Source organism: Anopheles merus, chromosome 2R (assembly GCF_017562075.2).
Source record: "Anopheles merus strain MAF chromosome 2R, AmerM5.1, whole genome shotgun sequence".
In the NCBI taxonomy this organism is placed as follows: domain Eukaryota; kingdom Metazoa; phylum Arthropoda; class Insecta; order Diptera; family Culicidae; genus Anopheles; species Anopheles merus.
Window position 1 is genome coordinate 7,470,461 of NC_054082.1, and position 22,399 is coordinate 7,492,859.

Below are 22,399 nucleotides of genomic sequence, written 5' to 3' on the forward strand. Positions count from 1 at the left end.
TGTGGGGGAACAAAAACTGATCCGACACGCCTGTCAAACGGATTATTTCACGCGGTACAGTGAACCGTTGAGCCATCGCACATGTAACTAACATGAGTTCTGGAAGGAAGGGGTGGAAGAAGAGTGGGGGTTTAGTGACTTGCCAGCCCAGCGACGAGACAAACGCGGTTCAGGCTACGTGCAGCGGTACACCACTGGTGGGCTTTTTACTTTTTCGTTGCACTTTCACACTAAACCCCACGCTGAACGACTGTAAAAAGAGAGAGAGAGAGCACGGTGATGGTGGTGTTGGGAAGTTCCTGGGTGGGTAACATAAAAAGTTAATTACTTTTCGCGACCCCAAGCACCACCGCCGACGTGCGCGAACGGTTTCTTCTGGCAAGGACGTAAGCGCCCGTAGAGCGGCGTCGTGTGGGAAAGTTCGTGTCTTACACGCCTCAGAGCGTCAGTAATCGTTTCCACGCCTTTTGGGAAGAATTTAGAGCACCGTTCAACTCACACGCCCACACACACACACACACACACACACACACACACACACACACACATGAGGGGGAAGGGATTTGGGTTAGGAATTTTCCCGGTACGTGGAAAAGCGCACCGTACCGCACCGAAGCCGTTGCGTTCAATAGGCTCAGTTAGGATAGGCGCGGATCATCCGGACCCGGTCGAAGCCCGAAAGTATTTTTCGGTTCTTTGCCGTGGAAAACCTCCAAGTGAGTGCGTGTGGCATGGCCGTGTATGTGTACGCTACCGATCGGTAGCGCGCGCCATTCGAAGGCGGTGTGTGGCCTTAAAATTGCTACCAGAGCCCCCGACTGTCACTTCGATACGCACCACGGTGAGGCGTGCACAGAAGCGTTCGGGCAGCAGCGACCATTTTTATGGGAAAACTTATACCACCCGCCTTTGGGTGTGGGCCCTAGTGCTGGTGTGAACGTCTTCATCCCGTCTCCAGTCGTCGGCATTCCGGGAGCAAGGATAATTAATTTGCGCTCTGCGGTGGTGTGCCGAAACGATCCCGCGCAGTGACATCCAATCCACGCGGTTCGCGGTCGTGTTTGGGAGCTCCGTCGCGGAATTATCCCGGAAAAGCTCAGCGCAGCTAACTTTAACGTAATAAAACACACCGACAAACACCGAACGCTGCTACTAATTAGTCGCCAGCTCCGTCCGCCGACGGTGTCATTCGGCGGTGCCCTAGCTGCCCTGGCTACGTGCCGCGGATGCAGAAACCGAGCACACAGCCCCAGCACGAGGCGGCGTGGTGTGAACAACTTCGTCCACCAACCACTGTCGTCCACTGTTCGTGATTCTAAAGCCAAAAAAAAGGAAGTCAGCCAGTGTGTGTGTGTGTGTGTGTATTTGTGTGAGTGCACGTTTACAACTATTCCGGGAGCAGCTGGATTTTTCATATCGAACGTTTTCGCGGCTTTCACACGTTAGGAAAATCAAACCACAAACTTCTACCACGTCGCTGTTTTTGGGACGCGGACGGAAGGGAAAAGTCCAATCCAGCGTGCACCAACACGTGAGAGTTGTTCGTCTTTTTCCATTTTCTTTTTTTTTTGCTGGCTGCAATCTGGAAAAGCTTCCCCATCGACAGAGTGGACGCGTTAAGATAGTGTGTAATTACAACATCAACAACTCGGTGCATCGTTTCCAAGTGCGACGCGGAAGACCCTGAGATAGAGAGAGAGAGAGAGAGAGAGAGTGAGCTGTGCTCCGTGCGCCTTTGTGTGTCTGTTAGACACCTTTTGCTTGGCCACCGTTTGCCGTTACACCGGCTCGGACGGGAATCCGAGCGCGTTTCCCTTCCGCCCAAAAGGTTGCTTAAAATTCTGGCAATGATCTTTGGTGATTTAGTATGCTGCGTGCATTTTGTGGTTCTGTTGCAAAGCTGCATTGGCGCACTGGTGGCACCTCCGGCGGTGGCGGATGGGCCGGTGGCAGCGCCACTCCTGCAGCAGCCGCCGGTCGGGACGCTGCTGCCGACAAACCGTAGCAGCCGGTACACGGAACCGACCCTACCCGGAGGTTAGTAGCTCAGCGAGATCTGCTTAAAGTTGTCGATGGTGGCGGCCGAGGAAGGAAGTAGCAGGATGCAAACGCACACCGGGACGTGATCCTTATTCCCCCTTTTTCCCCGATTCAACGGCTCATCGTGTGTGTGTTATGTGCTTTTTTTTTGGATTTATGAAGGAAGGTTTTACGTTAAGCTCGGACTCGACTCTTGCCCGAATGCCGAATGGCACATGCCTGCACGTACATCCCGGCTAGGACACTGTACCGTACGTGAGGACCGTTTAATACCTGGCGCGGGGAAAAGGGAAAGCTGGAGATCGTGGTGGTGGTGGTGGTGGTTGTTCATTAGAGTGGCGATCCTCACACTGGAAAAAGCGGCGGTTATAAAGAGGAGAAGCAAAACAACGCGAGTGCATTTATGGTACGGAGGAAACTGTTTATAATGTCGGTGACAGTGGTCACATGTTTTGTCCGCAGTCACACACTGGACCGCCCATACGATGCATGCATAGGTGTTGTGATATGCGGTGCAGCATTGTGTTTTTTTGTCGCAATTTTCAATGCCCTTTGTTTATGTTTAAAGTTTTCAATTGTTTGCTTTAAATTGTGAATTCACGTTTTTAAGGGTGTTTTATGATGGAAGTATTAGTTCAGAGCGCACTCTGTTCGGTTTGTGGAGCAAAAGTTTCCGTTCGATGTTTGTATGTGCGAAAAACCATAGATTTATTTTATTCTTTATGCACTCCACGATGAGTTGATTTAAATCTTTATTATTCAAAACACTTTTTGCGCTCTTCAAAAAATCTTGTCCTCATTATCTTAATTGCTTTCCAGCGACTTGTTCTATTACTACCTTTGGTAAGCGCTTGAATATTAAACGAATCCACTAGCTCGTCACAAATCGGTTTTTCTTCCACCTTCCCTTCTCACCGTGCGATAATTAATTCATTCGATTAAATCCCCCTAAACGACGTACAGTGCACCGATTCTACCCGATCGATTGGCTTTCCCTCTAATCCTTTCGAAAAAATAAAACTGCACAAAAGAATACGTACCACCCTTCCTACCTCACAGAAAAAAAAGAACAGCACAAAACAACATCCCTTCTCTGTGTGAAGTCAAATTTTACCGAGCATTTGAGTGCGCTGCTCACGAGACGATACGAAAGAGCGAACGAACGGAAACGCCAAATCACATCCTTTACGACACACTGTGTGCTGTGTGCTGCTCACTTTACGCTTTCTTCTCTCACCCCATCCACGGTGCTTCACGATTGTTCCGATTGACCGGTTGGCTGCCCGCCGAAACCCTTCGCAGAGCTGAACGACTACTGCCGAGCGGCACAGGACTGCCGACAGTACGCCCATGTGTGTGACACCCGCAAGCAGACGTGCGACTGTGCCGAAGGATACCGGCCGGACGAGACGAATCGGGCCTGTCTCGGGGGTGAGTAAGGCATACCAGTAAGCGGTGGAGTTAGGATTTCCCAGCTGCCTGTTGTAGCCCAAGAAGTAGTACCGAAATAAGTGAATTTTCGTTTTCACACTTTACACACACGCACACACACACACACACACGGCATGTTCAAACGAGCACGCAAACGGGCCATTTCCGAAATGGACATAGAGTCGTCTAGCACTCGCCACACACACTCCCCCCATGGCCCACAAAAGCTGGCAGGGATAGAGATGCATGATTGAGACCATTGTATCTTAATAACACGCACCCGAAGGCACACTACACTTCTGCCCCTCCTTGCCACATGACACAGAGCTACAACAGTACCACAAAGTGCGTAGAGAGAAAGCGAGAGAGAGCGAGCGAGCCTGTCCATAACGTACTGCAGTTTGTACGACCCAGAACCTGGTCGTCCGTTTTGCAATGTCCAACCGGTCTACGAATGTGTCAATTTCCTTCCTTCACTTAGGCATGTCCCATCGATGTCGATCGTTTCGTTTCGGGTTTTAGAAACTCACCAGCCAAGACCCTATCGATTGGAGTGGAACGGAGGGGGTGGACGTTCGGGCTCTGGCGAGACCGTGGCAGCGTACATTGCAATAAATTTCACCATCACCCAGAGGCAGGCGGAGCTTAATATTCATCGCATACAGTTCCGGCTACATTTGTTTATCGTTTTGAGGAATGATTTTAGAATGCAGCAGAGAGAGAGAGAACGGTTTGGGTGGTGTACAGCGTCCCACATCCGGCAGGTTGAGGCTTCTTGATGCTTTTAAAAGTGAAGCAATAAACTGAAATCCCCTTCCAACACCGTTGCAAGTAGTGCGATTTGTTGCAAAACGGAGCTCCTTCGATCCGACTCCGACAAGTAGCAGAGCTTCACCCAAAACCGGAGTGCTTCGACGCTTGCAAGTGTATTTAAATTGCGCTATTTGTTTGTGTCGATGGCAGTGTCTAATGGTGCTTTTGTCACTCGTCGTCGGCTACATTCACTACAGGTGCATTGTCTTGTGCCGTCATCGACTCGCTTCATCGAATGTTTGCTGCTCTGCCAGTTTCTTTGCTTGTTTTGTGCTACTTTTTTTCTTTTAGCTGCCAGTGCCGTGCCACACACTATCGAACGAAATTCGAACACGGAACTCGGCAAGTCTTTGCCTTGGCGCTTGTTACGGCTTATCTGCTGGAGAAGATTGCTTCCTGCACGGTTCGTGCGCGACGTCAATAATTCTGTGCAAATTTGAGTACACGCTTGCTACACGCAGCAAAGCATCCGAGCATCCGGGGGGGAATCCTTTCCCAGCAGAAGGTAATCCGCTCTTCCGGCAGATCGGGAAGGGGAGGAACGTCTCAACATCGGCTCCAAAATAACAACCGGCACAAAAATAGCTCCACAAACAAGCACACCAAAGCTCGCTTGCTCTTTACCGGCGCCGAAAAACAATGCCGACTAATCGGTCGGTGCACCGCCACCGAGCTTTGTTCGGTGCGTTTTTCCCACCCCGGTTTTCCGTCCTGCTCAGACTCAGACATTCACTTAGAGGCTTAGTGTCTTAAGGTTTAGTGCTTCGGAAGAAAGGCACACCGGTTCCCGTTTTGTTGCACTTTCGTTTTGTGCAAAGATGGAGTGAGGGAGAGAGAGACAGGCAGAGAGAGAGAGAGAGAGAGAAAGAGAGAGATAGAGAGAGCGATAGTACGATGGGCATTAGATTCAAAACGAACCGGAGGAAATAGGCGAACATAATCGAATTTGCTGGCACCACTCCACTTTGTTCTGCTTCTGTTTTATCCTTTTAGCAGAGAAGAAGAAAACAGTCTCACACACACTCACACACACACACTCACACCCATACACTCATGATCGGTGTTGCGTTCCAGATGATTGGCTCTTTGATTGGTTGCCAGCTCAGAGGTTCTTGTTCGTTTTGGCCGAGCGAAACGGTTCGAAAGTGCACTAGAGTGCTACACGGCTGCCGCATCAAAACTGCGTCTTACAGCTTTGTGCAACGTATGCAAAAGTGTCTTCGCATTTGTTTGCGATCTTTGCGGGGCACCCCATCTGCTTTCCATCCGACCAAGAGCAAGAGTACCTCGCGCACCATCTCTTTGTACCGAAAGGTTGTTTGTCTGACCCACAAAACCCCACCAGTACGGTTGGCAAATATTTGGAAATTGGATCTCAATCTTGCTGCTGCTTCGCACATCCGATAAAGAGTGCATTTAATGCACAGGGAGTGCAGATTCTTTCTCGTGCTGGAGATTGAACCATAAATAGTGCCTCAAGTTCCTCTAGTAGCGAGTATCAACGCATTTCACCTCTAGCATTGTGCTTCGTTGTAATCAATAATAATACGAATCTTACTTTTTCCCGCTCGGTCTCTGCTACATCCACTCTCCCATGCTCCATCCCCAGCCGTTGGACGTCGATGTTTGTACGACAGCCACTGCATCACGAACGCGTACTGCAAGGGACAAATGATCTGTACGTGCAAGCGTGAGTACGGTTTCCTCGCCGATGATAACTGGTCATGTCAAGGTAATTTATCACCCGCACTATTACGTGTTACCCGGTAGATCCATCTCGCTCGCCCTGCGACAACACTCTCCATTGCCCATGAAGAAACGGCTTCCTCCTGTAACTGTAAGCACTTACCTTTTTTTTATTTCTGCCATTATTTCTTAGCATCATCTGCGAGGACATCTTCAAAAATCAACCCTACTCAACTGCTGGCACTCGTGCTCGTGCTGACGTGGTGGAGCGCACCACGCACCAGGGCACTATTGTGAGAAGAGAATGGATGCATTTATTGTAAGATTTAATTAAAGCCTTCTCCCCCGCCTCCCCCTGCAAGAAGAAAAGAAAGCACACCGATGCAACCGGATAACAGACGGAGTCTCTTATTGGCCGTTAAATATTCTTCCGATGCACTTCTGCCATGCACCTGGGCCCTGGGCCCGGCACACAAAGGGTAGCTTCCAAGTGGCATCGGCATCTTTCAATAAGCCTTCCAGGACACCGTGGTTACCCGCCCGAAGATACTGAAAAGCGTTCATTCCACTTACCAGCCTCTTGGCTGAATGTACTGGAAAGAAATGCACGAATAGAGAGAGAGAGAAAAATACACACAGCAAAGCAAGTGCTTTTCAGCTTCCGATAAATCTGCATTGTCCCTTTCGCTCAACCCACACTCTACGCCGAAGCGCCGTACGTTGTCTGCGAAAGCGAGTCGTCCCGGGCCAAGTCGGCAGCGCCAGAGAAAATGAAGGCATCAGCTGTCGATGTAAAATCGAAATAAGATTAGTTTATTCGTGAAGTGCATTCTCATTTCACTCGCTCCCCTCCCCCCCTTTGCCGATGCCAGAATCCAATAAAACCCCGAAGCGGCTGGGCTTTGTTCCTGGGCTGCTGGAGTCGAGTCCTTGCTTGGACTCCCGGCACCCGGATCGGAAGCACGTTCCCGAGGAGTGGGACAGGATACAGCCGCACTTCAACCGAACCCCGAACGGAAGTGGGAAACGAATCGGCGGCACTGCAGGAAGTCGTGCCACGAGCACATAGCGAAGAATAAATATTCCTTTGCTTACAAATAAATGTCGAAATTGGGATGGTGGGTACCCCGTTGGTGGTGAATGTGTTTGCTGTTTGTGCCGTTCGGCAGAACAAATGTTGGGTGAACGTGTCCCGACGTACTTTCTTTGCATTTTTGCGGGAAGAAAAATTCGACACCGCCAGCAGCTGAAGCAGCCGCTCTCACCCCCACATATGCCGTGGAAGGAAAAGGGGAGGTTTGGGTGTTTTGTGTGGGTCCTGGAGCATTTGGCCTGCCTGCCGAGTTAGTTGTGCAAATCGGACCAAGAGTTGATTGTTTCCGTTCGGTAAATATTGTTTTCCATGCAGCATATGATCGTTAAACTGTGAACAGGCTCCTTATCGAATGTTTGCTACGCGTGTGTGTTTGTGCTTTGTAGTTGAAAAATGTATAAAATATAGAACGAAAATAAACAAATAAATATAGAAAATTATCCTTTGCCCGTTTGTTTTTTTTTTTGCGTTTCAATTTATTTTGTATCAATAATGCGTATCAATATTTTGCAAACATAAACATAATTGCAGGCCGTCCGATGGGCGGTTCAATCCCGATATGGATATCGATAAATTATGAAACCGTTAGCACACCCAGGACGTGCTTTGGTGTTGGCTTTGGCTTCCTTCACTTCACCCGACACGCGCACACAGCGGCGCACTATTTTGACAAAAGCATTTGAACGGCAAATATCATTGATATGTGTAATAATAATATCACATCAGTTAATGATTTCGAAACACCGATGCAAGCTCGCATTTGGCGCACCGCTCCCACCTTCTACCCCTGCCCCGCACCCTACCGTGTGGGCTAATGATTGCTAATTTATACAGTACCAGCTGCTATCTGGTGTCATACGCCACGTGTGAAACCGATACCCTGATTGACGGGCGAACCGACCAAGGGCGAGGCTGGTCCACGGGTGCGCCGTAGCTCCCTGCACGCCCGCTGCATTGCTTTGTCGTCGTTGAGAAAGGCAACACACACACACACACCAAAAAAAAAGGGCAACCGTGGTGCCAGAAACGACACAAATTAGCGCACAATATTGGAATAATATAAATTTCAATAATTAATTTTATTTATAAATTCACTTAAAACCCCCAAAATCAATTACCATCGCATGCTCATTGCCGGCCCGGCGTTCGCATTCGCTCGTTGGCCACGGTAACCTACCGGGCGCGGGCAGCAGCGGAAGGATGCGAAAACTCATTTCATTTACCTTTTCACCCGTGCGTGTGCACCCGGTTCTGCATTGTTTCTGTGTTCGTGGTCCCGGGAAATTGTTCGCATTTCGCCTGCACGAGGGAGAAGTGCTTCCCTGAAGTTCCCGACCGTTTCGGGATAAAAATGTGTTTTTATTTATCCAACTCATACGGCAACGGCAGAGTGTGGACCGCCCGGGCAAACGACACGTGACGGGACCTTCGCATCACGATTAAGGTGAAAACATAATTCCAATAAATGTTAATTGATGCCAAATTTTATTTACGATTTCGTGTACGTGTGGGCCCCGCCGGCCCTTGCACCGAGCTAAGTATGTGTGTGTGTGTTTGTGTGGCCGGAAATGGCGCCAGGGTGGAAGTAATTTGATTTCCGCGTTGCATCAATTTACATTCCGTGCGGGTAAGCAGGTAAGGAGCCGCAGCGTCGCAGTTGCAGTTTTTTAATTAACGTATGAACCACTTGACAATAGTTGTTTTTTGTTTGCCCAACGGATACACTCCATGCTGAGTTTCGCAGAAAGCAGCAACCAAGCAACGCACGCACACTGTGTGTCATGTTGCAAAGGAACAGGATCACCATGGCGCTGGGCTAGGACGCGACGGTTGCTATGGACGCTTGGATTGTTTTATTCGAACGCCGAAAGCGTCTGGGCTCTGGGCGTGGAAACGGGGTGATTTTCTTCACTTCCAATCGAGTAGTGCTGTGGTGCGGTGTGTGTATGCGATTCCATTTTTGCAACTGTTGTCGCCGAACGGACGAAACAATCCTCTTTGTAACCTGTAGCGAGAAGGAAGCCATTTTAAAGCCGTGTTTCGTACGTTTTTTTCCGAGTGATTGTGTGTGATTGTCGCGCGACGGGATGGATTTCCGGGCCATCTGGATACGGGACCGGCTGTGCAAGATATTGGGCGTGTTTGAGCCGCGCTACATCGACACGGTGCTGAACGAGCTGTACGACGAGCTGGTCGCCTTCCTGGACGATGCCGTCACCGACCAGCGGGACGACCACAAGCGCATCCTGTTCGCGTACCGCACGTTTTACGAGCGGCTTATCGAGGAGAAGGTGACCGCATTCGAGCCAGGTACGGTATTGGCAAAGGGGACCCCCAGGACCCCTGTCACATTCTTCGTGCTCCTAACCGTCTCACCCTTCTTTCTTCTCTTTCTCTGTTTCCTAACCACACCACACGCTCCCCAAAACGTGAACGCATTTTTTGGACTTTGGAAAAAAACACCACCCGAAAACGTGGGTCAATCGTAAATCTTGCACTGCACTGCGGCCATCCGGACCCTTCCCTTCCCACCCCGCACCAACCCGGTGGGAGCTCGTTCGAAACGCATGAATGATGGGCGGGCGATCCCTACAAATATTATATGCATGTAAAACATGGCAATCATCAAAAACGCCCGCCTGCTCGGATCGGACCAACTCGACTTTTGTTCGGGCTATGATTAAACATCCAACCCCTTGCACCGTTTGTTGGGCCGAGGGTTACGTAGTTACGGCCGGAGCAGCCCAACCCACCGGCTCGGACCAACCGGAACAGACGCAAAAGGAGAAGAAAGGCAAAAAGGTTAAAGGTGGGTAATTTTTCGTTGCGTCCATTCGGGAAGGACTCGGGCGCGCGGCGCCACCTGTTCGACGAAGCGGAGCGGTCGTGGCGTGGGGGACGCGTCGTTGTAACAATCTCTCTTATCAATGTGCTTCACCAGCTCCGCTCCTCCTCCGTCCATCTTGGGTGCAGTTTGCTCGCATACAACCCATATGAGTAATAGCCAGGGCTCGTCGCCCTTTTCAGGCCTCAAGTCAGCGAAAGAGAGAGAGAAAGACAGAAATACTCCCCATAATATCTCTGGTACTACTGTCTACTTCCGACTGCAACTTCACACACTCACACACCCACTAATGCATCCTGCTCCATCAGCACCGTACCTCGTTTATATTCTCAAATGGATTTATTCGTTTCGGCCGTCGCCCCGGCTCACCGTTCGGCTGCGGCCCTTCAACTGTACAAGTCTCGGCAGACCGGTGAAATTATGACACTTTCATCTAGTCAGGCCGTAAATTACCGATGTCATTCGATTGCTGCCTTGCTGCCGCCGGCACCGCCGCTTCCTTCCCACGTTCGAGTGGACTCAGCAAAAGCACACAAGCCACGAACCCTTTTTGCGCCACAAAAAAGAAAGGTGCGAGAGCAAGCTATCTTCGGGAAGTAGTTTTTAGAGGACTCACACATACATATACACAGCGAACGACACTTCATACTGTGTGAGGTCTGCAAAGGTTTGAAACGGCCCTGCTAATCGATGGCTAGGGTGCAAAGGGTGAAGAAAAACTTTCACGAATCACCTTTTGCGTCCTTTCCTGCCAGGAGCACTGCTTGCACACACCTTCCTGATCGTTTTTGAGGTTGGCTTTCGCCACTTTTGGAGGAGTTTTTTTTTCGTACCTTTCACTCTGACCGAACCCAGTTCTGGCCGCGACACCTTCCACGAAAAGTTTCTTTTCCTCGTGAACCCTCAAACTTTCAAATCCTTTTTTCTTGGTGTGTGTGTGTGTGTTTTTTTGTTAATGTTTCGTGTCGCCACTACGCCAACTTCCTGCTCGAGAGGCTGAAATCAGCTTTACCTTTCCCTTTCACCGGTGCATTCAGGCTTTGGTTTTGCCCGAACGCTGCTGCCACCATTGTTTCATCGCATAAATTTTCCGGCAGATCCCTTCGTGCGAAAAATGACTTTTGGAGTACGTTATGAATGCATGATTTCCTCCATTTTGTGCGACGAGCGATTGTTCCTTATATACCTTGCTTGCTTTTCCTCCACCAACAAAAGGGTTAAGAAGCAACGGTAGTGTGGCAATGGACGTTCACCAGATGCATTTACCGTGTCTTACTTCTAGCAAGCGGTACAGATTATGCATCTTATCTGCATTTTTGCAGACAGTTGTGTGCCTTCAAGGTGGGAAGACCATTATGTAGCACTGTGGCAAGTACAGCTCGGTGAGCGATTCGTCTCTGAAGAAATGAGGGGAATTGAGATTGAGATTTCCTTTTTAATTAATGTTCAAAAGAGGCATCAACTCGAATGGTGACTGACGTCTGAACAGGTCTGGTTGTGTAATTGAAATCACTACTTACTAACAGCATTCTTTATGAAGAAAGCGAGTTTTCGGTTCGTTTATTCCACATTTTTACTGCTTTCTATAATCATTTCATAACTCCGTTTCGATCCATAGCATGACACTTGACATTATACTTGCTTCTTGATCCTACACTTTATTGAAATGATATAAATAATCCGCAGAGGTGTGAAAAGGCCAGAAGCTAGTTTACGGTTATACACAAAACAGTCACAATTCAGACAATTGGCTTCGATAAACCGTGTTTTGTTTTTCCTGCTCAACAACAAACAACCTTCTAAATGTACTGTCCGCCCAGCAAAGGACGTGATGAATAGGCACAATAACACACACCCACACACATGCACCCACACACAAACACTCACACACAGACGTCCTCAGTGCGCCCGAGGATCAACTCTCTGCACTGCGAAGGAAATGAATACGGATGTGAGCCTGGCTGCCTTTCATATCCTGCAGGCAGCACGTTCGGGAAAGGTTAATTTGATTTATTTATGTTTTTCTTTCGATCGTTCGAACACCCACACCCGCTCATCACCGACATGGGGCGGAGTGTGTGTATGTGTGTGTGGGTTGTAAACTACAACCTTTCTGCCTTCTCGTTCCCCGCCTCCCACACGCACACAGTGAAGAAGCGTCGGTCACTTTTAGGGGCAAGCATGTCGCATGGCATGGCGTCGGGCGCAAACATTGTGGGTACATCACGTTGCCCGCTGGAGGCGGCTCACGACGCCGTGTCCCCATTTTACGTGTTTTGCTATTGTCCCGGGCCGTCTTCAGGCACGCAATCGAGCAAAGGATGCAGCAGCAAGGGAGCGGCGGCCAATATTAATAGCATTATTGTGTCGCTATGGGGTATTGCAAAAATGTACCACCATGTGCCTGAAGTGTGTCCAACCCACCTCCCCCCCCCCCAGATTGCTCGGCAACATCGAGACGGCATCAATGAGTGGTGGCGCTGGTTGTTCCGCTGGTAAAATTGCTCTTTTTCGAGAGTAGCTCCAGCAGAGACGGTAACTGCTGCTGTTGCCACTATCGGTGTTGATATTTTCAACGACGCTCACTGGAAGCTGGCTGTGACGCGCTTTCTTAATTATAACATTTTACATCATGCTCTTGTTTGCAGCGTCAGTAGCGAAGCTCCCCTAGACAATATTTACCTTCCGTTAGTATAACATCCTTCAATTTGCTTACTACATATTTCTCCCGCCGACTCCCACAGGTCCTGCCGACGACGGAGATGATGGCAGTAAGTGCATACGCACGGCATGGAAATCATGTCGCTATTAATTGCTGCACATAGTTAGCACTTAATTAAGTTTTAGCCAAACACAAGCACAACAGCTAGTAGAGTGAATGTGTGTTTTAATTTCCGTGTGTGCGCGGATGTTGTTATTTGGTTTTAAACAAGTGTCTTCGGCGTTTAATTTATGTTTCCTGCAGTGAAGGATTTCTAATAACAACTTTCCCACTCCCTCCCGCAGGCAAGAAAAAAGGCAAACCCAAGAAAGGAAAGAAAGGAGGTACGTATTGTGAAGGCGGCCACCCTATGAATGGCAAAGTTGCACCCTGGCGCCATCGAGAGGCCGTGCATAAAGCACACTACAATGTGCAATAATGCACAGCGGCGCGTTTTGCAAAACATCCACTGATAGCAATTAGTCCGGCTGGTTGATTCGCACGCCGGGCGAGGGGAGGGTACCGTCACCCATCGTCAGCTTCGTTCTAATTAAAAAATCCTTCCTTATCCTCTCCCCCCCCCCCCGCTCGATGCATCGCTTGCCCTCGATGCGGCAACAACTTTTCTAATTAGACGCTGACCATGAGATTACTGGAGACGCCGGATTCCTTGGGGCTAGCAACGATAATGAGCTGGTGGAAGTTACGGTAAGTTCGGCGAAACGCCGCCGCTTGAGCTGTGATGACGTTGTTCAAAATGAGCAGCGCGAACAAACAGACCGCCTTCCTCCCCTACTACTGCACGCCGTTGTTTATGCTACATTGTACGCTAATGGAAAAGTGATGTCGTTGTTGTTTGCTCGCACTAGAAAATTGTGCCGACATCGATCAAAACGCCAATCGTGCACATTTGCTTCGGCATCATCCCGGAGGAGAAGATTGATCCAAACGTCCGGTACGTGTACATGGTTCGGCGACTCTGCACACCCATCGGTACGTATGAAGGTAGCCAGGCTGGCTGGCCTTAGCGTTTTGTAGCATAAACACCCAAATCCAATCCCCCAGGCACATTCCAAAACCTCGAGGACTGCGTGGCGGAGATGCCGCGTAAAGTGATCGTCGGCTGCATTAGGGGCAACCTGATACACAACGCGAAGGAAATGCTGGAGCGCATCTACCGGCCCGGCGTGGAGTTCCAGTTTCACGAGCCGAACACGAAGCGCCCCAAGCCGGAAAAGAGCGTCAGTGTGGAGGAGCAGGACGAAGCGGCCGGGGGTGATCGCTCCGCCAGCAGGACCAGCGTCGGCCTGATCGACTACACCCGCCCGTCCGACTTTCGCATGAAGGCGATGCAGGCGAAGCAGCTGTCCCCGAGCGCGGCCTTGCGCGAAGAGTCGGCGCTGGAAAACAGCAGCCGCCAGTCGCTGGCCGACACGCCGAGCAGCGAGTCGAACCTGACGCAAACGAAGGCGTCCGAGTCGACGACCGGCGATAGTGATGCGCGGGCGCTGCCGCTCCCGCAAACATCCACCGAGCGGTGGAACGCGCTGCTGGAGGAGTCGAAGCTGAAGGGCGAGGCGCGGCTGACCGCCAAACAGCAGCCGGCGAAGCCGTCGGCCGAAACGAGCGCCCCGGAGGAAAGCCCCATGAAGCAGAACCTGGAGGCGAACCTGGAGAAGTTTATCGACACGCTCCAGTGGACGATCGATCACGTGGAGTGTGCGTTCGGGCTGCCCACGCAGTACAATGCGCCACACCAGGAGAACATCACCGTGGACGAGGATAAGTTTAAAATCAAGGTCGACATCGGGAGGACGAGCATCGAGGAGCTGACCACGCTGCAGCTGGAGGAGATCGTCGAAGGGTGGTCCATCTACATCGGGAAGGTGTTGCGCGAGTCCAACGAGAAGGTACAAAAGCCGGATTGACAACTGCCGGGCCTTGGGTGCAGTGCAGAATAATGTCCTCTGCCTCACGTTTGTCTCACAGGAACCGACCGACTGCACACCGATGGCCGAGTATAATCTATGGGTCGAGCGGGAATTGCAGTACAATTCCATCATCGAGCAGCTGAAGGCACCGTTTGTGATTCAGGTTTTCGGTACGGGGTCACCCGATTGGTCACTACTGTAACTTATGGGTACGGGACGCTAAAACTGCCCACTGCTTACTTTTAGACGCCCTGAAGGACAATCAGAGCCACATCATGAAGGCGTGGCCGGACCGGTTCCGCAAGCTAAAGGAGGCGCTGTGCCTGGCCCGGGAAAACGTCGAGCACCTGGCCATGCTTCAAAGCTATCTTGAGGTAAGCTGGCGGGGGGGATTCCCGTTGTTATTACATTTCTATTACAACATTATCTCGCCCGTCCCGGGGTTAAGTTGAAACCCATGTCCTGCCCTGGCATGGGGAGTGCGAAAACATCAACGGCAAACCGGGTCCAATCACGCTCCAGAGACTGACACTCTCGGCCGGGCTGGCGAATGTTGCAAAACCATTAAAAAAACACACATCACCCGTGCCCTTTTTATTCCAACACCCGACGATAATCACATTATTTGCTGCCTTTCTGTGCCGGAGTGCCGTTTTAACGAATGCCCCTTTCGCTTTTCTCCCACGGCCCCGCTTGGCAGAAAATCAAAACCGGTGATGACTTCAAATTCATCCTATCCATTATACCGAACATAACGATCATACTGAGACACATCTGGACGATGTCAAACTATTACAGCCGGGACGAGAACATGCTCAGCCTGATCGGGAAGATATCGTACGTGTTTGCGGAGAAAGTTAAAATATTAATTAATGTGGATACCATTTTCAAGTAAGTTGTCGCTCCTTTCTAAATCATAATTAACTGGACGTGCAAACGCCGGGACCGTGCCGGGGCGACCCGGGGGCCTGGGCCCGCTCGGTACTGGGTTTTGGAAAAGTTTAATTAGCAGCAGCAACCCCATGCCCAAATCGCTCCCCGTGTGTGTGAGTGGCTTGTTGTTTGCATGAGCTGACGAGCCAATTATGCTTTCGGCTGAACTGGCTGTGGGTGTGTGAAAAATGGGTGAATTTGTTAGCCAGCAGTTTTGACATTTCGACACGAGCGTTTCATTCCTCCCCTCCGTTAGACACTCGGCGTCACACATACACCAGTGCGCCACGAACTGTGCGACGCTGCTGCAGGCGTGGAAGCAATCCTACATGGACACCCGGGCCCAGATCGAGCAGTCGGGCATTGGGTCACGGTGGGAGTTTGACAAGAATGTGCTGTTCCGGGAGATCGATCACATGACGCGCATTAGCCACGATATGGCAAACATTGCCCAGGTACGTGTGACTTCCTTTTTTTCGATTACGCATCGCAACATCCATGTTGATTGACATGCTTGTTGTTGGTGATCATTTTTAGATTTTCCTGGATTTTGAAAACTTATTCGATGCGAACTTCAAAGCCATGATTACCGATCCGGAGGAGGTGGATAACACACTGAGCAAGGTGAGTGAGTTCTATGGGTATTGCATGATAAAAGCCCTAGCCAGGAAAGCATGTTTCCCGGAAGGCTTTTCATAGTGTCCTAGGTAGCGAAAGCACTTTCTCTCAACGCACAAGAAAAAAAGGCCTAACGTTAAGTAGAAATTCATCAGCGCTAATGATATCCATTCTTTCGTGTCCCGGCGTGCCTGTCCCGCGGTAATGCGGTACTGCTGCTGCCGGGGTAGGTTTATCACCTCATCACTCATATCATCGCGGCCGACTACGACATCTTCGTGTCGAGCAATTTGGCCAACTGGGAGGCAACGCTGGACTTCTTTTACAAGTCCGTCGAGGGGGTGGAGAAGGAAGCGAAGGTGGCGCTGGACCGCTGCATCCCATCGCTCCGGTAAGTACGGCCCCAAACTCTTTTGAGGGCGCGAGGACACAATCACCGGGTTAGTCGCAACATAAATCACCAATAATCCAGTGAACCGGTGGGGTTGGGTGTGTGTGCACACCGACATCATTCGGACATGTTTTTCCTTTTCTGAAGCCCGTTTTTTCATGTTTCTCATCCCTTCTCGTCCCTATTCTTCCACACCGGATCGCTTCCATCTTCACACACGACTGCACAACTACGTGTGCTCTGCAACGATTCTTCATCGCTTCATCGGAACACCTTCGCCGCCGGATTCGATTGCCACCGGGATGGTGCCGGTGCTACCAACACTCCTTGCCCCGCCACCCATCCCCCCCCCCTCCTATGCAACAGGTCCGCCGAGCTGGGGCTGGAGCTGATAAAAAATTTAGACCGCATAGAAACACGGCCGGCATTGGCAAAGCATTTATCATCCAAGTATGAAAATATTATGAAACAATTCCTGGCGGAAGTCGGCATGGTTGAGCACGAGTTTCTGGTACATAAATAAATGTGTTGTCATCTTTTAGTGCAGGTACTTTAGGCGCAGGCGACAGGCACTGACACAGCAGCAGCAGCAGCAGCGAAGCGTGTGGGCGAACGGTGGAAAAGAACGGCGGAAAGCTTCCCAGCAAATCCACCCGGACCGGGCAGCGGTGGATCGTAACTTTTGCTCAGTTTGGTGTCGTGTTTTTTTGGCCTTCTTTCAGCGATGTTTTTGCGACCAAGAAACAGCGCAACAAACCTGAAAGATTGGAAAAAGGGGAAAGATTATTTCCCATTTTTTGTTTCCGTTCCCTCGCAAGCGCTCCTCTCTTCGCCCATTCGCGGGGGACTCCAGCGCAGCATTCTACATCACCTGGCGGCATTTGTTTCGCTAGTTGCTGTTTGTTGCAGATTTGATTACGCTTTCACATGCACACTCATGTCGGCACCAATTTCGAGGGACAAAAACACAGCAAGAGAAATCCCCGCCCCGAAAGTGAAGGCGAAAAAAGTACCATGCAATTTATATCGTTCTTCGTAATTGATTCCCCGGTTCAAGACGCTGTTGTTACGGCGGCCCGCAAAACACGTGCCTACCGGGGGAGGGCGGCGGTCGCACACAAACTTTTCCATCTCAAGCGCCGGAAAACTTTACCTCGCTCGCTTGCTGCTGCTGCTGCTCGGGCTCGGGCATTATTAATGGCTTCCGGAAATCAATTCAAAAGTTGCAATGCCTTTTGCAAAAGCCGCTGAGGGGCGCGCGCTCACGCTCCTGACCGGTGTGTGTGTGTGTGTGTGTGTGTGTGTGTGTGTGTGTGTGTGTGTGTGTGTGTGTGTGTGTGTGTGTGTGTGTGTGTGTGTGTGTGTGTGGTGTGTGTGTGTGTGTGTGTGTGTGTGTGTGTGTGTGTGTGTGTGTGTGTGTGTGTGTGTGTGTGTGTGTGTGTGTGTGTGGTGTGTGTGTGTGTGTGTGTGTGTGTGTGTGTGTGTGTGTGTGGTGTGTGTGTGGTGTGTGTGTGTGTGTGTGTGGTGTGTGTGTGTGTGTGTGGTGTGTGTGTGTGTGTGTGTGTGTGTGTGTGTTGTGTGTGTGTGTGTGTGTGTGTGTGTGTGTGTGTGTGTGTGTGTGTGTGTGGTGCCTGCGTCTGCCATTAAGTCGTTTACAATTCTACCGCATTTAACTTGCCCATCATTTTTCCAGCAGCTTGTGACAAATTTTGATTCCTCTTGTTTCTCGTTCCAATGTGCTGTTTCATGCCGGCGCACACAGAAGCACAAAAACAATCCGCCCCTGCAGCGCAATGAGCCGTGTCACGTGGGTGCCGTGTTTTGGGTGCGTTCGCTGCTGAACTTCATCCGGAAATCTATGACCGCGTTTAGAGAGGTAGGTGCGGGCCCAGCGTCACCTATTGTTTTGTTGCAAAAAAACTACATGCACATTACACAGCTGGAGCGGATTTTGAAGTGGATATTTTTCCCTATTTTTTCCTATTTTTTCTTGCTTTCTTTGTCCTTCCCCGCTTGCGTACCCAGTTTGAGGCCAGCAAGCAGCAGGCGGAAACTTCGCTCCAGCGCAGCGCGTTCGGCCAGTACATGCAGCTGGTGAAGGACTTCCAGGCGTACGAGAAGGACAACTTTCAAAAGTTTACCACGTACGGCACCAAAACGGTGAACGGCGTGCTGAAGCGCAACATTTTGAAGCTAGAATTTTGCGACACAATGCTCGGTAAAGTGGGGAAGTGGAATCAAGCCATTTCTGTAGCGACACTGTGTAGTGTTCCGAACATTGTTTCTTTTTGGCATGGGCCAAGTAACTAACCCGTTTTTCTTCATCAATGTTCACCGTGCAGAGCTGCAGAAGGAGCGAAAAGCGTCCAAAGCGAAGAAAGACAAACTGTCCGCCCGGCGGCCCTCCGCCCTGATGACCGGCAAGGACCGATCCCGGTACACCAACATTGCCACCGCGGTCCGCTGGCTCGTCAACCGGCCGGACGCGCTCGATCCGCAGCTGGCCCTCGCGCAGAAGCTGGTCCGGGCGGCACGCAACACACCGTCGCAGGTTTCCTCCAGCGGCTCGCAGACCCCGGCCAGCGAGTTCAAAATCAATCAAGCCCAGCGTAAGTCGTGGCGCGCCTGGACTGGAGCGCCAAACTTTTGTCAAGTAAATTGATTTTTCACATCCCCATCGGGAAGCGGTGTGTGCTACTTAACGCTAAATGTTGCCATTGTAGCAACAGAAGCAGCAAACAAAAAACAGCATTACTTTCCTCCCTGTGCTGCGGGGGACAAAGTTTGATGGGTGAACAGTGTGATACTCTCTATTTTTTCCTTTGGTTTTCTTGATCGTTTTTTTTTTTACATTTCGAACCAAACAGTGATGGTGTCAGCAGTTTCGCAAAAGAAAATTCCCACGTGGCGCGAGGTAATCGGCGAATCGGTGCTCATCGAGTACAAGCTCAAGTTTGCATTGAACTTTTCCTACGGTAAGATGCCTTTTCCATTCCCTGTTCCAGCGCTTCTCTGGTCAGCTCTGGTCGGCATGGCTGAGGCTGGCATCCCTGGAAGATGGGTTGAGTGGTGGAGCTGTCCTTTCCCCGGCCGGCGCTTGCCGGTGCTACTTATCTGTTCGCGTACAGTTTTGCGCTTATAAAATGCTGTCTAAATAATCGGTTTGAAGATCCCGGGGTTTCGAGAACGAACGTCTCGACCGCACTGCCGCTGGGTGGACTGGCCTCAAGTGGGACACAGTGTAGCTGGCTGAATGAATATTCTATTCCCTCTCCAAACAGGAGCGATTTCGAGCCCCGTCCCGTCGTACCTTCGCACTGGATGGGTTTCTTCATTTTTCAACTATCAAAGGAGACGATACCACACGCCAACCGGCCCCGAAACCCGGAACACGGAGCAAGCTGATTATCATTTTCATTTCCAATAACCAACAGAAGTGGCTTTTGATTTATTCTTGTTCTCGTCCGCTCCGTCCACTGCCGGCGCCATCTTCCATCGCAGAAGTAACGGTTTTTTTTTTTTGGTTTGTTTGTATGTGTGCTGCCAGCATCTATTCAATTTATGCTCCACTAAAGCGCTGGCGAAAGGACTCTCAACCTCTCAACACCACCCTCACCCCGTTTGCCTTGGTCCTCGCACAAGATGCGGCCATATCAAATCCGGTCGTTACACTTTTTCGGAGAGCAGAGGACTGCCAGCTTCACTGTCTTTAGCGGCGCGTCCATTTACTGTATATACGTATACGTTTTTTTTTGTTTCTTCTTATTCCATGTGCCACCACACCGACACACGCACACATGGCCCATGGTTTCCACACGCGGCCGGGCAGACATATTCGACGTCATCAACGAAGGTCAACAGTTCGAGTATTTGGGATTCGCATTAAGTCCCACCATTAGGATGGCCATTATGAGAAAAGTAAGCAATATTTTCTTATCCACTTTTGCTCCACCACCACCACCACCACCACCAACCGCTCGGTAGCTTGACGTGTGTCGTTTGATTTGTACCCGGTTAGTCGGCCAAAGACACACCAACGCTTCCTCTTTCGTCGGCGTTGAAGGTTCGGCGCTTCAACGTATTATACCTTAAATTTTGGCACAGCTCTCTGCATCGCGAGAGTGCCACCCCACAGGGAGGGGTGCTGGGTGGCTGGTTGGGCCGAGATTTTTGTCCATAGGTCGTTGGACGGTACCTGTCGTAGAAAGTTATTGCCGTCCCCTTACCTTATGGCACCCGGCGTGACAGCGATATATTTCAAAGTCGTGCCGAGAATGCTGCAAAGGACGGGTTGAAGCTGAGTGTTTTTGGTAGTTTTTTTAATCATTTTCCGTTGCAGGTAGAAACGAATCGGTGAACGTAAAAAGCATATTAATGCTTTAACTCTTATTTCTATGCTAGCTCAACATATACACTAACTGTATAAACCATTTACTGTGCCTTGCAGGACCAACTGTTTCGCGATGTGGAGTGCGTCAGCAAAATGGTCAACCGGTACAACGACATCGTGCTGAATCTATCCACTCCGGAGGTAAGTTATCCGTCTTGCAAAATGCCTTTCATCCTTCAGACATTATCGAATTTAATTCAGTTACGCACTAAGCGGAGCAATCGGGCGATGATCGTCTCATTCCGTCACTTCCAACCTAGTATCGACACACAGTCAGTCGGGCAAAAATGCCTGAAAATAATAATATTATCCCCCTCATCCTGTGGTCCCGGCATGTTAATCAGCTCTTCAATTCCAATTCCATTTTCGGGTTTTATACATCCCGAAAGATGCATTTCCATAATAAATGGGCAAGAAAATCCTTTGTTCCATAAATTATTGACAACACTCGTGCACAGACCGAAACCAATTTCCAAGGTTCCCCGATAGCAAAACCAAAACCAAAGCAAGGCTGGAGAGACGATGAGCAGGGGAGGGTGTATGGAATGAGGGGGAAAGTGAGGATGCCTATTTCTGCCACACCGCGCTACTCAGTATGCATGCTCGAAGTTCACCCAGCACAGCAACTTTGGGTCGAAGGAACGGATTGATTTTTGAAATCACCAGCACCACTCCTCGGTGTGTCACACTGGTGGCGTTTGGAGCGGTTTTCGGTGGGAAAATCCTAGTTAATTCGTATATCCCTTCGTCCCCCTCGTCCCGCTATCCCGAACGTATCCCCCGCGTATCCTTGGTGGGGCGCGTGTTCATTTCGAGCGTTTCTACCAACGGCACCGCACCGCACCGAGAACGCAAAAATCGCCCGCGGGAGAGAGAGAGAGTATTAATTTATCCGTTGTCATAAATATTCATGCCAAATGATAAGTATACCGGAAAGTTGTTGTCCCCGGGATTGTGGGCCGGTTGGTGCACGGGACGAGGGGGGAGCAAGGTACGGGGCGGCCCCGTACGCCGGCCGTATGGTTGGAGGCAGTTGGACACTTCATTCGTCAAGTGGTTTCAATTTCAATCTGTTTGAAGATTTAAGCAAGAACTTCCTGTGAACAGACCCGTCTGGCAGTCGGCCGCGTTGGGTGGGGGAGGTTTTTTGATTTGCATAAAATTGTATTGCGTTAATTTTTAAGATATTCGGCGCTCGTGGTGTGGTAGTCTGCCTGACGGTTTTTAAGATATTCTATTTACATCATATTTGGCGGGGAAAGTATTTTTACGATTTTTATCCACTCGTCCCTCTCATCTCTCTCTCTTCTAGGTTCACTTCTTGCGCAGTCATTTGTACGAAGTGGAAACTATTATCCAGGCGGGACTGGGCCGCTTCACTTGGCAGTCGTTTAATATTGGAGCTTACGCAGAAAAGTGCCAAACGGTAAAGCAGTAAACTGCGCATTACTACTGCAAAGTACTTCAATTTTACACTCACACTAACGCTTTACATTTTCACTTTCCACCCTTCCGACACACTACTTC

At 50.1% G+C, this 22,399-nt stretch overlaps 2 protein-coding genes across 2 annotated transcripts in view; both read left to right on the plus strand.

Moving 5' to 3' along the window:
* The first annotated feature begins 767 nt into the window (after window positions 1-767).
* Window positions 768-7,486, plus strand: LOC121590207. Its single transcript, XM_041909669.1, has 4 exons — window positions 768-2,037; window positions 3,343-3,471; window positions 5,894-6,016; window positions 6,164-7,486. The coding sequence occupies exons 1-4, from the start codon at window positions 1,848-1,850 to the stop codon at window positions 6,265-6,267; spliced, it is 546 nt and encodes a 181-aa protein (XP_041765603.1). The 5' UTR covers window positions 768-1,847; the 3' UTR covers window positions 6,268-7,486.
* A 1,481-nt stretch (window positions 7,487-8,967) lies between these two features.
* LOC121588825 (dynein heavy chain 10, axonemal) overlaps window positions 8,968-22,399 on the plus strand; it is a 39,145-nt gene continuing 25,713 nt past the window's right edge. The window contains exons 1-20 of the mRNA XM_041907220.1: window positions 8,968-9,373; window positions 9,792-9,872; window positions 12,915-12,953; window positions 13,244-13,317; window positions 13,479-13,602; window positions 13,675-14,519; window positions 14,599-14,710; window positions 14,787-14,914; window positions 15,241-15,431; window positions 15,730-15,928; window positions 16,011-16,097; window positions 16,322-16,482; window positions 16,849-16,993; window positions 18,245-18,358; window positions 18,508-18,700; window positions 18,825-19,091; window positions 19,350-19,457; window positions 20,312-20,400; window positions 20,930-21,013; window positions 22,185-22,298. Of these exons, the coding sequence (XP_041763154.1) occupies window positions 9,151-9,373; window positions 9,792-9,872; window positions 12,915-12,953; window positions 13,244-13,317; window positions 13,479-13,602; window positions 13,675-14,519; window positions 14,599-14,710; window positions 14,787-14,914; window positions 15,241-15,431; window positions 15,730-15,928; window positions 16,011-16,097; window positions 16,322-16,482; window positions 16,849-16,993; window positions 18,245-18,358; window positions 18,508-18,700; window positions 18,825-19,091; window positions 19,350-19,457; window positions 20,312-20,400; window positions 20,930-21,013; window positions 22,185-22,298 (3,378 nt within the window). The 5' untranslated portion in view covers window positions 8,968-9,150. The remainder of the gene's footprint in view (window positions 9,374-9,791; window positions 9,873-12,914; window positions 12,954-13,243; window positions 13,318-13,478; window positions 13,603-13,674; window positions 14,520-14,598; window positions 14,711-14,786; window positions 14,915-15,240; window positions 15,432-15,729; window positions 15,929-16,010; window positions 16,098-16,321; window positions 16,483-16,848; window positions 16,994-18,244; window positions 18,359-18,507; window positions 18,701-18,824; window positions 19,092-19,349; window positions 19,458-20,311; window positions 20,401-20,929; window positions 21,014-22,184; window positions 22,299-22,399) is intronic.

Excerpts from the sequence above, each read along its gene's own strand:
- LOC121590207 (XM_041909669.1), top strand. The coding sequence starts at position 1,848 with ATGATCTTTGGTGATTTAGTATGCTGCGTGCATTTTGTGGTTCTGTTG. Across the intron at positions 3,472-5,893 it reads GAATCGGGCCTGTCTCGGGG|CCGTTGGACGTCGATGTTTG; the intron begins GTGAGTAAGGCA and ends CTCCATCCCCAG. Across the intron at positions 6,017-6,163 it reads TGATAACTGGTCATGTCAAG|CATCATCTGCGAGGACATCT; the intron begins GTAATTTATCAC and ends ATTATTTCTTAG.